Source organism: Plectropomus leopardus, chromosome 5 (assembly GCF_008729295.1).
Source record: "Plectropomus leopardus isolate mb chromosome 5, YSFRI_Pleo_2.0, whole genome shotgun sequence".
Classification (NCBI taxonomy): Eukaryota; Metazoa; Chordata; class Actinopteri; order Perciformes; family Serranidae; genus Plectropomus; species Plectropomus leopardus.
This window is the reverse complement of record NC_056467.1, coordinates 29,199,144-29,212,935: the sequence shown is the minus strand read 5'-3', so window position 1 is coordinate 29,212,935 and position 13,792 is coordinate 29,199,144. Positions and strand designations below refer to the sequence as shown.

The 13,792-nt window shown below is 43.1% G+C and overlaps 1 protein-coding gene across 1 annotated transcript; it reads right to left on the bottom strand.

Moving 5' to 3' along the window:
* Positions 1-2,729: 2,729 nt before the first annotated feature.
* Positions 2,730-13,757, bottom strand: dhx34 (DEAH (Asp-Glu-Ala-His) box polypeptide 34). The gene is made up of 16 exons (XM_042487421.1): positions 13,029-13,757; positions 12,347-12,658; positions 11,984-12,238; positions 11,776-11,878; positions 11,290-11,507; positions 11,017-11,191; positions 10,559-10,752; positions 10,352-10,453; positions 10,000-10,263; positions 9,378-9,551; positions 9,129-9,234; positions 8,408-8,514; positions 7,040-7,306; positions 5,005-5,196; positions 3,983-4,127; positions 2,730-3,829 (listed from the first exon to the last, which is right to left on the bottom strand). The coding sequence occupies exons 1-16, from the start codon at positions 13,722-13,724 to the stop codon at positions 3,687-3,689; spliced, it is 3,453 nt and encodes a 1,150-aa protein (XP_042343355.1). The 5' UTR covers positions 13,725-13,757; the 3' UTR covers positions 2,730-3,686.
* Between the last annotated feature and the right edge of the window lie 35 nt (positions 13,758-13,792).

Below are 13,792 nucleotides of genomic sequence, written 5' to 3'. Positions count from 1 at the left end.
AGTATTTTTGTACCAGTCGTTCGCGTTAGGAAAAACTTAATCAAAAAGTGTTGGAACTGAGTACTGTAATGTGTTATTGTGTTCGATATCACACAGAAATGATAAAAAGGAACACAAACTTGTCTGAGCAGCAGCACGTCGCTCACAGGTGTGACATTTAAACGTGTGTGCTGTAGACTTTTGACTCTGTAATAAGAAAAGAGACATTAATTTGAAAAAGATGAATTGCGGTAGTTCTTTGTTTGGGCACAGTGGCAGATGTGTTTGCTGAATGTTGCTTAAGTATGAAGTTAAAAAAGCTGCTATATTAAGTCCTGTCCTAACCCGATTCAGACGTTCCCTCTACCTGTAAGCAATTGATGAGGTGGTGCGACAGATTCAAACAATCCTTCAAATTCGTATTACATTCAAGGTGCCAAGGTAAACTGGGCTTAAAGATAAATTCACCACAAGACATTTTTAAAAAAATGCTTCTTGTGATGTGCCCTGCATTTCTGTCTATTTTGCTGATTGGGGGTATATTTTTCTACTTTCACTGAATAATTGGCTATGGGTAGATTAAAAGCCATCGCCATCATAGCTCCAACAGATTTGTTGAATGAAACAATGTTTTTTTTAAAAAACATCTTATAGGTCCAATGTGTAGGATTTAGGGGAATATATTGGCAAAAAAATGAATATAATATTGTTTTTGTTAGTGTATAATCACCTGAAACCAAGAATCATTGTGTTTTAGTTACTGTAGAATCAGATATTTATATCTACATATGGAGCGGGTCCTCATCCACAGAGTTTGACATGTTGTTTCTACAGTAGCTCAGAATGGACAAACCAAACATTGGCTCTAGATAGGGTCATTTATGTTTTCGCTTCAGCCACCATAGATTTAATACACGCTTGGAGAAGTATCAGATGGTTGCTTGCATAGACTGTATGATGAAGATGGACAACATGACAACACCCCAAAAGTGAGGCCAAAACATTTTGGTTGCCCCTGGTGGCTGGCTGCAATATAGGAAATAAACCCTGCACCCTCGATGTCAGTGGACAGGGCACAGGAAGTCTGCCTGGCTTGAAAGCCAATTTGCATAGTGGCCAAACAGTGTAATTACACCATTATGTGATACCCTGCAGCCCAATAAGACATTTTCTCATAGACTTAAATTATGAAAGAGAAATCTGTAAATTGGAAGATAAATTTTGTAAGTGTCACAACCCCCGCAAAATGGCTCGTTTTGCTATCAGCATTTAATCCATTTGGTCTGATAACATTTCAAAAGTCTGGAAGAGCTGCAAGATCAGATTATTTTATCTCTGTTAGCAGACCACTAAACAGGAAGTTTGGCATTAGATCGACAGAAGTTAACTGCTCTGCTGCACTTGGGAGCACTCCGTTAGTCTCTAGAGTGCTTGCTCCATGGGCTGCACAGTGCAGAAGTTGTGTCAATCATCTCCGTATCATCCAAGTAATTTTGTGCACGTCAGTTGAACCATTTTGACTTCATATGCCACTGTGCAACACAGGGCGCAGGGTTCATTGCTGTATCCAGTTGACTTAATACATCCATGGGCATGGGCCATGCTAAAAGTTCAAAGTACACATCAAATAAAATTTCCCAAAGATAGTTTCTTTCATTTTAGTTAGCTCTTATCATGCTGCTGTATATTCAAGTGTTCATTTTTTTCTGCTAAGTTTGGTTTTAATTAGTTATTTAATGCTACAAAAAAGGGGATTTACATCATGATTGAAAGTTTTGTTTGCCAGTTGGTGTGCTCACAATCATTGATGCTGTTTGCCATTGGTCAGTTGGATGTATGGGCGGTAACTCATTACCACAAAGATTACTGTGCAGACTCTTGCTCCAAATTTTCCAAAAATTAGTGGAGACGTCTTGTCCTTTTTATAGAGTCTATGGTTGCAATCTGCAACCTTGCCGCTAAATGCTACTACATCTTACACACTGGACCTTTAATATGTCTACATTTTCAATTATTCAAAGCGCAAGGCCTTTTGTTGAGCCTCTCCGCACCAATATTTAATCATGCAAGATGAAATATATTTTAGAAGCAGTATTGGTGAAAGTGTCTTTACTGAGATTTGTCTCTTGACCAAAATACAATTAAGTCACAAAATGAATCCCATTTTAATGTTGACAAAAAAGCTAAGGCTCTAATACCACTACAATTGTTGTTTTCGGTCACCTAACTGACATGAAGAACTAATTACTGAATGCAGCAAGCCTGATGTTTGTTTTGAAAATGTAAGAAAAATCCATGAGCAGGGTATTTGTTGAATGCGCACATTGATTATAAACAGGACACTGGAATTTAAATTACAACAAAAAGTTCTCAAAGTAACTCCTGAAATGCACTGAGTGTCTCAGAATGATGATATTGTAACAGTGTAAGAGAATCTGTGGGAGGATTTCTCTTTTTTAAAATGCTCTGTGTAAGGAAACCACCCGGTTGACCTTGAATTTTGGCAGAATGAACCTTTCAGAAGCTTCACCAGATTATTTACATTTTAGGTTTAGCCAAGAACTTTTATCCAAAGTGACTTAAAGTGAGTGAACAGGCAGTAAGTAGGGTTCAGAGTCAGGACACACAACTGCTGATGAGCATGACCCCTGACCTCTTTGTTATGGGATGGTCATCTTCATTACTAGGCCAGCCTGCCAACAAAGTTGGTCCACTTAAAAATAAAAAGGCATGCAGTCACAAAAGCAGGAAACACAAACATTCCCGATCCTTAATTAACCCTTTGTCCCACACACAGTCACAATCCCCACATATCTGCAATGCATAGACCTGCACACAGACACACACGTTCACTCAATGGTGCAGATATACAGAACTCGTAAAGCCATTGCACACAGTTTGCTACTTCTGGTCCAGAAATGGTGTTAGAGTACAGTACTGACAGTCATGCGATCACAATTGCAGGCCCCATTCTTACATCTTAATAAATGTGCCTTTTGATTTGAGTAATCAATAACTTTTGATTTCTAAGTAACTCTGTGTTAAGTACTATTTACTTTTTTGGGTTATTGATTTCTGCCAATGTGCATATTTTCAAATGTACGTATTTATTAGTTTCAAAGTAATTAATGAGATATTACCTGTTTATTTATTTATTGAGATATTTATTCTGATTCAATATTTTTTTGAGACAGGTTTTTATCTTCCGTGCTGTCTTACTTCTGACTTTGTGCCAATGTGCTGCTTTGAGGTGTTACATATCGTGGGTTTGTATCATTATTAAACCCTCACTCTATATTTTAAATCAGTGTCTTACTTCTCTCACGTGTGCATGTCATTAACTGTGCCTTTTCCCAAAACACTGTATGAAAGTTGTACTCCACAATGCTATCTAAGGAATTTGAAGAAAAACAAAAACAAAACTATGAACGTGTTCTCTTGTTTCCAAGCCTTTGAGTATGTTTAAATATTGGAACAATCAAGCAGATTTTTCAAATGTAGAACAAAACTTTGCAGAGAGCTGAAGAAAATACATCCTGTAAACATTAGAGGGAAGTAATAGCACTTACATAAAGTTCCTTCAGTACAAAAGGAAAGACACAAATGTAACTACTTAATTCTATAAATTCAAGTCTGACCCAAACAGAACAGACACACATTGTAATTAAAGTAGTATTTAAGTGGCATCCTTTACATGTTGTAGTCAGTTACTTGGCAGAATACATATGCTGCCTTTTGTGTTTGAGGATCTCAGTGGAGGTGAGGGTCAGGTCTTCATCACAGACGTCACAGTGATAAACTCTGGTAAGACTGGACACTAAGGATGAGCTTGCCTTTCCACCTTCTGACTCTGAAAACCACAAAACACACCCCACAATAAGTATCATATTATTCATCTCTTATCAAGTCAACTGCAGAATGTGTCAGCTGGTGCATGTGCTTAAGCAATCTAACACCCAACAGATGCCTAAAAATAAATATCAACATGAGAAAAATTCCTGACCGTCCTCTGGCTGCTGCTGTTCTCCTGCTGGCCTGCAGGAGGTCTCGTGCTGCATACGTTCCAATGGAGTCAGGGGCATGTAGAGGTCACAGTTAGGACAGCTCCAGAAAGTGCGTAAACACTCGCTGTAGAGATCCTTTGAGTCCTGCAAATCAGATAGTGAAAACACATGAATCAATGACACTTCATAAGATTTTGTCATGTGTGATGATCATGTTTTAAGTTAGATGTGTTTAACAGGGGAAGGTGAATGGTTTATTCATTTAAGTAAAACAAAAAGTACCTATGATATGATATCCAAGACACAGCTAGAAATACCTAGCAATTATTTTGTTATCTACCCTTTTAAAAGATATCTTGTCAGAGGATGAACACTGTTTTTTGCATTTCTTGTCAAGGAGCTTATTATACTGTCAATAAAAGAGCCCAAAAGTCCTGAAAAAGGAAAAATGGAGGAAAAGCTTGAACATTAACTTTGAAGATGTTCCATGAAAGACAACATCATGATACATTTTAACAGTATTTCTATACCCTCAGTCTATCTATAGGACTTTAAACGTGCTGAGTACTCTGCAATTTCGGCCCTTCAGTTCTGTGGGGGGAAACATAAGGATTTTGTACCTACCCCCCGGGGTATAAGTGGGCATTTTCCACATCTAAGCCCCAAGGCTCATTGTGTCATAATCTGCCTATGCCTACAGGAACATAATCATTGTGTCCAAGATGTGGTAAACATGCAAAAATACAGGTTCTCACCAGTATCACCTTAAAGTTGTGGCATTTCTGGCTTTATTTTACTGTTTATAACTCAATTATGCAAATACAAATAATGAAGATTCATTTTTATGTGTGTGAACTACAGTTCACTAGAAGTGACCTTTACAAATACACAATTTGCTTCAAAATAAACATAACAGGAAATTCATATCCAAACATGGAATGATTTTGAGAGCAGTTATTTGTGTTATTATTTCCATCTGTTGAATGTTTTTCTAAATTGCAACTGTTTCAGACAGACTCACAGTCAGACAGTTGTAGTTGAAGAAGCTGGTGACACGGAGGCCTCCTTTAATCGGGTCTGGCTTGGCCTTGACTCCTGGAAACATCGAGTTTTCACCTGGAGCTTTTGTGTTAGACAGCTCAGACTGAGACTGAGGACCAATGTACAGGTTCTGCGTCTGAAGAGCTGTGAGTCGCCGCAGGCTGTAACTGAGCTGGGAGGGATGGTAGGAAGTACACAGAAAGCGTATATTAAATTCTGAGTAACTAGGGATGTCTGGAAAGTAGGAATGAACAGCAAAGCAAACACATAAAGTTCACATCCATCCATCCATTTTCTTCCGCTTATCCGGGGTCGGGTCGCGGAGGCAGCAGCCTGAGCAGGGAAGCCCAGACTTCCCTCTCCCCGGCCACTGTGAGACATAGTCTCTCCAGCGTGTCCTGGGTCTTCCCCGGGGCCTCCTACCTGTGGGACGTGCCCTGAACACCTCACCAGGGAGGCGTCCTGGAGGCATCCTAATTAGATGCCCGAGCCACCTCATCTGGCTCTTCTCAATGTGGAGGAGCAGCAGCTCTACTCTGAGCTCCTCCCGGATGACTGAGCTTCTCACCCTATCTCTAAGGGAAAGCCCAGCCACCCTACGGAGGAAACTCATTTCGGCCGCTTGTACCCGCGATCTTGTTCTTTCGGTCACTACCCAAAGCTCATGACCATAGGTGAGGGTAGGAACGAAGATCGACCGGTAAATCGAGAGCTTTGCCTTTCGGCTCAGCTCCCTCTTCACCACGACAGAACGGTGCAGAGTCCGCATTACTGCAGACGCCGCACCGTCTCCCGCCTGTCAATCTGCCGCTCCATCCTTCCCTCACTCGTGAACAAGACCCCGAGGTACTTAAACTCCTCCACTTGGGGCAGGACTTTGTCCCCGATCCGGAGGGGGCCCTCCACCCTTTTCCGGCTGAGAACCATGGCCTTGGATTTGGAGGTGCTGATTCTCATCCCGGCCGTTTCACACTCGGCTGCAAACCGATCCAGTGAGAGCTGAAGGTCATGGCCTGATGAAGCCAACGGGACCACATCATCTGCAAAGCTCAGAGACCAAATCCTGAGGTCACCAAACCGGACCCCCTCAACACCCTGGCTGCGCCTAGAAATTCTGTCCATAAAAGTTATGAACAGAATCGGTGACAAAGGGCAGCCCTGGTGGAGTCCAACCCTCACCGGAAACGAGTTCGACTTACTGCCGGCAATGCGGACCAAGCTCTGGCACCGGTCACACAGGGAACAGACGACTTGTATTAGGGGGTCCGAAACCCCATATTCCTGGAGAACCCCCCACAGGACTCCCCGAGGAACACGGTCGAATGCCTTCTCCAAGTCCACAAAGCACATGTGGACTGGTTGGGCAAACTCCCATGCACGCTCAAGGATCCTGCCAAGGGTCCAGAGCTGGTCCACAGTTCCACGACCGGGGCGAAAAACGCATTGCTCCTCCTGAATCCGGGGTTCGACTATCCGGCGGAACCACCTCTCTAGTACCCCCGAATAGACCTTACCAGGGCTGAGGAGTGTGATCCCCCTGTAGTTGGAACACACCCTCCGGTCCCCCTTCTTAAAAAGAGGGACCACCACCCCAGTCTGCCAGTCCAAGGGCACTGCCTCCGATGTCCACGCAATGTTGCAGAGTCGTGTCAGCCACGACAGCCCCACAACATCCAGGGCCTTGAGGAATTCCGGATGGACCTCGTCCACCCCTGGGGCCCTGCCACCGAGGAGCTTTTTAACCACCTTGGCAACCTCAGCCCCAGAGATAGAGGAGCCCACCCCCGAGTCCCCAGGCCCTGCTTCCTCAGCGGAAGGCGTGTCGGTGGGATTGAGGAGGTCTTCGAAGTATTCCTTCCACCGATCCACAACTTCCCGAGTCGAGGTCAGTTCACAAAAAAGTTCACATATAAACATTAGTATTATTTGCCTTTACTGTATGTAAAGCATATTAGCTAATTATTGTTTTTGGGATGCATTATACTGTAACCACCAGGTCAGTGCTGCATCACTACCTCAGTGTATAGCAGGAAGCGGACTAGGCCTTCACTCAGCTTCTCCACAACTTTGCGGGACACCCCCTGAATGGCTGCTCCCCCCATTGTGCTCTGTCCCAGCTGGGCCAGTAGGAGGCGCTCCCACTCAGCCCTGAGGGTGAGAGCTGTGGACAGCACTTTCAGGGCTTCCTCTGGCTCCCTCAGCTCCAGCTCCAGCCAGCCATCCACCACCAGACGTGTACAGTCAGCGTTACTGTCCACAGAGTTTGCTACCAGCAGCAGAGCCTAATGAGCACAAAGAGAACATTTACTACTTTCTGATGCATGAATGGACCACAGCTAGGATCATGACACAACAAACATATTTTGCCCACAATAATGATGGCATATTATACAAGTGGTTGGAAGAAATACTTCAACCTCAAAATGACTACTTTTTGAATGCCTTGACCTCCTTTTTCTTTTCAAATGTGGGTTTAACTAACAGAAACAATTACGACATACATTGTCACATGCTATCCATTTCATCATCTTTGGAAATTTAACTCTTTAATAGATTTGAGCTTACTTTTTCTGTGAACAAGTTTCCATGCTATGTAGCAAGGTGAGCCTCCTGCACCCAAAATGCTGTAAAAACTTTCATAATTGGTAACGCAGCCTCTGTAATTCTCAACCGGGAAAGAAGCAAAAATGAGGTGCAGAGAAAACAGAAAACTTGTACAACCCCAAATAGCCTTGATGTCAATTTGCACGTAACTAATATTATCACACGGCCTCTATATTGGTGGACATGGAAGATTTGCAAGCAACTGCGATCACAGATGACCTCCATAATGACAAGTAGTTACCAGAGGTCACCTGGTAATACTAGTCCTGTGTGGATAGGGCTTAAGATTATGCTGTAAAAGTTGTGTGAGGGTTTGTACAGAGATGTTTTTGTATAGTTTTGCTTTTAAACGCAAGACTTTAGTTTAGCAATAATTTATGCCTTTTTTTGGATTTTTCGTCCCTCACGTAGGCATGCGAGAAAAAAAAAGGTATTCTTCATGAATTCAAGGTAACATGGATTGAGTAATTGATGTACGAGTGGTAGCTTTTTGGGTGATGTGGTCCTTTAAAATAGTGGTACTTGGCACAAGTGTATTAATAATACTGCAATACTGGCACAGGCGAATTGATAACCGATCGCACTATTCAACTCTTTGTCCTACTCCTAGAACGAGTTAGGAATCACATCACCCCCAAAACAGGATCACATAGATTTATCGTCACTATGTCTGGTTAATTTGTCATAACAGAACAGAACTGAATCAGTTAATCCAGGAGGATTAATGAATATTTAGCAGTTCATGGTGGGAACAGGAAAATCCCACATTTGGTACTAACTTGCAGTGCTGGAACCCGCACGCAGTTGGACAAATATGGCTTGTTGGTCTCCAACAGAGTGACAAAGGCTAGCAACTGGTGTTTGCTGCTATCCCTTCTATCAGGCCCTGCAAACAGGAAACAGAGACAAGAGTAAAAGGAAGAGATATGTTAGCACAGTACAAAAAGATTTTATCAGTGGATCAAGAGGCCAAGGCATAGACACATGGAGCATACTTTCAATACTTTTGTTTGCCTGCAAAAAATGAGACCAATGCTGAGAAAAATGGCGGCCATGGTTCTTCAAGTAGAAATATTGTCTTTGCAACAAAAAAGGAATAAATGTTTTTGGGAATACTGCCCTGAATTTTAAGAAACATCACAAATAATAAATGTTGTCATTTCTAGATTTAAAACAAACTACCAGAAAGACACATCTTTTGGATTGTGGCTGATCAATAATTCAGGCAATGCTTAAATGATTGAGAAATATGTGTGAACTGTTTGTGAGTTTAAATATCTTGTAAAAGTGGGTTTTATAAGTAAGGATTATCTCCCAATGTGAATTAATGGTGTGTTTTGCTCTTATGAATAATAAACATATACCAGTTGTGACTTTATACGTAATTTTATTTATTTATTTGCTTCTCTTGTCATGCACAGTCTGTCATTTTCTTTTCCCTTGTTTTTTTGTGTTATCATGACTGAAAGTTTTGGCTCTCACAGCACTCCAGAGGTTTACCCATTTCTCTGGTGTCATCCTCAGGCACTTGTAGCACCTCTGGGTCACTGGCAAACACACTGGTTGGGTGGATCACAACTCCCTGCTTATTCTTTGTGTGGAACACCTAAAGAATATAAATGACAAATAAGTATCCACCTTCATCATTTTTTCGATCACTATTGTAAAAATGGTTTACTGACAAGTTTTTTACCCTTTACTGTATCATTTAAACTTATAAGCTGTGGTGGGTGCATCAGGAGGCCTGACCTGGTCGGAGTCCTTGCGGGTGGAGTTGTGTTCATCGGACAGTGCCAGCTGAGGGTAGAGGCCTCGGCAGAGCAGCAGCTTGAGCAAAGCCTGCTGGCGGGAGGACATGTCTTGGCTGACGCTGGCCGCCTCCTGCAGCTCTGACATGTTGTGACGCAACTTGAACTTCACTTCCTGTTACAGAGCAAACAAGCACCACATAGGGAGATCATTCAGAGTGTCTCAAACATTTACAAAGACACACCCATACCCACCCATGCAGATGATCATCCTTGATAACATATGTGCTGGCCTAGTTTCCATTATGAAAAAAGATAATATAACAATTTCACCAGTTTACTGTTGCCAGGACTCACAAAACTTCCTTCTAGAACTGTCTAGAAATTGCTGAATTCAACTGGCAAAAATTTGATGATCCACAAAGCAGCACTTGCACTTTTAAAGATTGCAGGAATAAGAAGCATTAAATTACATCTTTATTTTATTCTGCTTACTGAATCATGGGTGTACCACAAGATAGCAAAAAAAATGAGTGGACAGGGTTTCAAATTGTATGTTAAAAGTTTGTGTTGAGGTTTAGGGCTGCTTTGTGGCAACATTTTCCATGTAACTCTGAGTTCACCTGTATGTCAACGTTCTGTCCTGACTCCTCCTTGTCCTTCTTGCCTCTGCCTGGTCCCTCTGTGTCTGATCCAGAGGAGAACTCTCCATCCTGCCCCTCTTCTAGCCTAAGGACTTTACGTCTGCTACTCTCTTGCTGCTCATGATCTCTCCTCAGTTGATGCAGCTTCCTCCTCTCTGTTAGCCTCTCCCGACGCTGCCCGCGGTCACCACTAGAGGGAGCGCTGCTCTCTGATTCCAGCAGGCCATGACTCTTCAGCAAGTCCTGTTAACCAGATATTGTAAAATACTGTTCACACAACCCACAACCCATCATTATATTTTTTGTGTGAACTACTGAATCAGTAGCCTGCCTTGAACTGTCTGCGCAGGTTGACCATCTCATATAATCGCTGCTCCTCCAGGCCTCTCCTTCTACACCATTTCCTTGAGCCACCACCTCTCTCTCCTTTCACCTGTTGAGCTCAAAGGTGAACAGTTTTAAGTACAATGAAGACCATCTTATATCAAATGTGTTCATATCAAACAGCCAATTGTCAAAAAATGTGTCCATTACTGACCTCCACCCAGGCATTGAAGGTGTTGAGCAGGGTAAAGGGGTCTCCGTGGTTGCTGTGCAGGGGCTGGCGGGCAGTGGCACAGTCTGGGTTGTGCTGTGAGCTGCGCAGGAAAGGCGACTGAACACTAAGGGCTGCTGCTACTGTCAGCACAGGCTCCACCAGGTTAAACAGAGAGCCCAGCACCAGCATCTTCCCTGAAAGAACACAAATACATGCCTTCCAAAATTGGACTACAACTGTATGTGTTGTACTTTTAAAGTCCAGTATGTCATTGCCAAATTAAAACTGATATTTTGTATAATTACTTCAAGTGAAACTGAGCCTTAAACTATGCAATTTAAACTTTAATCAACCATTTATCACCATATTGTGTTCTGTTGTCAGCTTATGGAAAAAAAGATTTAAAAAAAACAAACAAACTACAATATACAATATGAGTTTGGTGTTGGGAATCTTACCGATGACCACATCCACAGGCAGTTGTGCGAGCAAACTACCAATAGAGGTCAGTTCAGACCGACTGTCTAATGCCCCCTGCTCTTTCAGATAAGTGACAGCAGTCTGGATACTAGCAGCTGGAGGTGGGTCAATGAAGACAAAAGAAAGTGGATCTCCAAGACCCATGCTCTTCATCTGCAGGAACAAAATGCCATAATTAAAGCTATAATTTAAGGATGGAATTCAAGAAATCAACAGATATTGTGATCCTGCTTTCCAGGGGATGTTGTTACTTGAAGAATGAGGGAGTCCAGAGCCACTCGGTGGATTTCAGGTACAGGATAAGCTGCGAAGGCATCGTAGTCAGACTCAGCGTACAGGCGGTAACACACTCCTGGACCTGTGCGACCGGCTCGGCCTTTCCTCTGCTCAGAGCTGGCTCGGCTGATCCAGAACTCCTGGAGGCGTTGCATCTTGGCCTTAGGATCAAAACTCATTTCCTTTACCTTCCCTGTAAAAGAAGAAATAACAAAACAATTAATTTATGTGGTTGTACGCCTACTTCTCAGCCCCCTTTTAACTATCTAATTTTCTTTGAAGTTAGAAAAAATCTTTTTCCTCAAAATCCAGCATGACAGATTCAGTTGCTTTTAAACTTTTGGGAATCTCACTTGATTTAAAACAGAGATTTTGAAAAAAAAGTGGTTGTACAAAATTGGTAGGTCGAGCAAATTTTAAATAGTCAGTTCATAGCTACAAGTGTACAACTAGTGCCATACCTGAGTCTACAACAAAGCGCACTCCGTCTATGGTAACTGATGTTTCAGCAATATTGGTTGAGATGATGCATTTTCTCACACCAGGAGGAGAAATGTCAAACACCTGAAGAATAACACAATGACAGAGAATTAGAACTGATAAACCATGTCTAACATATCTGAATCAAACACTGCATGTCCAGTCTAATCCAAACAAAGGTGACTGTGCCTTATCTTGCTGGGCCAGTGAGAGAGTGCTGTGCAGTGGTAAGACGATCCAGCGCTGTGTGTGTGTGGCATAAATCTGACAGGCCTCCTGGATGGTGGAGATCTCCGCCACACCGCTAAGGAAGAGAAGCAGGTCTCCGCGCTCCTCTGGAGGGTAACGCTGATCGATGCCCTGGAGGATGCGCAGGTATGGTCTTGGATCCAGTTTCTCCGAACGTGAGGACTGCTCCTCAGGTGGAATGGGCTGATATATCACCTTAGTACAGGAAACAGAGAAACAAAGAACTACAGAGTACAAAATGTTACTTTTGTAACATAAATTGATGCATATTTACATTTTTGATCTTTACTGTTTGCTTCTTACCTGTATAGGAAACAGCCTGCCTGGCACCTGCAGAACAGGAGCACTATTGAAATAGTCAGAAAAAAGTTTGATGTTGATGGTGGCTGACATGAGGATGAGACGCATGTCTGGGTGGTCAGCCAGCAGAGAGCGCAGGACCCCAAGAAGGAAGTCACAGTGGAGGTGTCTCTCATGGACCTCGTCCACGATCAACACCTGGTACTGAGCCAGCGTCTTGTCCTGCTGGATCTGCCGGAGCAGCAGCCCCTCAGTCAGGAAAAGCAGTTTGGTGGCTGGTGTTCGGGTTGTCTCAAAGCGGATCTGGTACCCCACCTGCAAAACATGACTGCATTTTGTGAGCTCAAATGCAATTTTGTCAGTGCTGCAAACAAATTAAGAAAATATATTTAACTAAATCTGCAATTTCTGGTTTCATACTTGCTAAATTACTTGGTATAAACAGCAACACAAAAACAAGAATTACCTTTTAAATTTAGGATAAAGTTAGTTTATATTTGTGATGCTTTAAGTAGCAAATGTGGTACTTTCACTTAATGAAAACAATCAATTAGTAAAGCTGTCTTATGTGTTGGATGAATGTTTGTAGACAAATCAACAATTTTTGTTTCAAATTATGCTTGACAAGTATGTGATCTAGCTGGTGCTAGAGGTAAAAAGCTCTATTTAATCTTCCATAACAAACCTTTGAACCGTACTGATTGAGGCTTTCAAAGCTGACTCTCTTTGCAAGCGATATACAGGCAATCCGTCGAGGCTGAGTGCAGGCTATGTGGCTGAAACCAGCTGACAGAAGATACTGAGGAACCTGGGTGGATTTCCCGCAGCCTGTGTCCCCTGCCACCACCACCACAGGGTGGCTTCGCACCAGCTCCACTATCCTGTCCCGGTACTGGAAAATGGGCAGGTTCTTCTGCTCCCGGCGAAGCTTGGCCAGCTTTCCAAAACTCTGTCTCTGGCTGAAGTCCAGGAAATGCAGGAGAGCCAGGCGGCAGTCTGAGATCTCCTGACTGCCTGGACCTGATGATCTATGCCTGTCTCTGTGCTCTGACTTCCCCAGGCGCTCCTCCACATCCCGGGTGCAGACGGATACATTAATCCGGTACCGAGCATCATACTCCTTAGGAAGGCCAAGATCTACCTTTCCAGTGCTGGTCTTTCTCCCGTCTTCCTCTTCCTTTCTGCTCCCCTTTGCTCCAGACATGTCCCTCTTGGTTTTAAACCTCTGGAAGCGATCAAAGAAAGCCCAGAAGTCTTTGTGCTCCGGGCTGCCGGCCTGGATGTAGTCGTGCCGGCGGAAAAAGATCTCGTCCATCTGGACTCGGCACTGCGGGCTGTCCCAGTCCCAGCTCCTACTGTCCCGCCTCCGCTCTGGATCCATGTTTACTGTTTACTGTCACGTTACTCGCCTCCACCAACACTAAGTGTATTCACTCCCAATGAATTATA

What these genes read in the sequence shown, in the direction of transcription:
- dhx34 (XM_042487421.1), bottom strand. Translation starts at nt 13,724, where the DNA reads ATGGATCCAGAGCGGAGGCGGGACAGTAGGAGCTGGGACTGGGACAGC. An exon ending in GACAGAACGTTGACATACAG is followed by an intron (nt 9,552 to 9,999) that starts GTGAACTCAGAG and finishes GCTCTGTAACAG; the next exon opens with GAAGTGAAGTTCAAGTTGCG. An exon ending in CCCGCAAGGACTCCGACCAG is followed by an intron (nt 9,235 to 9,377) that starts GTCAGGCCTCCT and finishes TATATTCTTTAG; the next exon opens with GTGTTCCACACAAAGAATAA.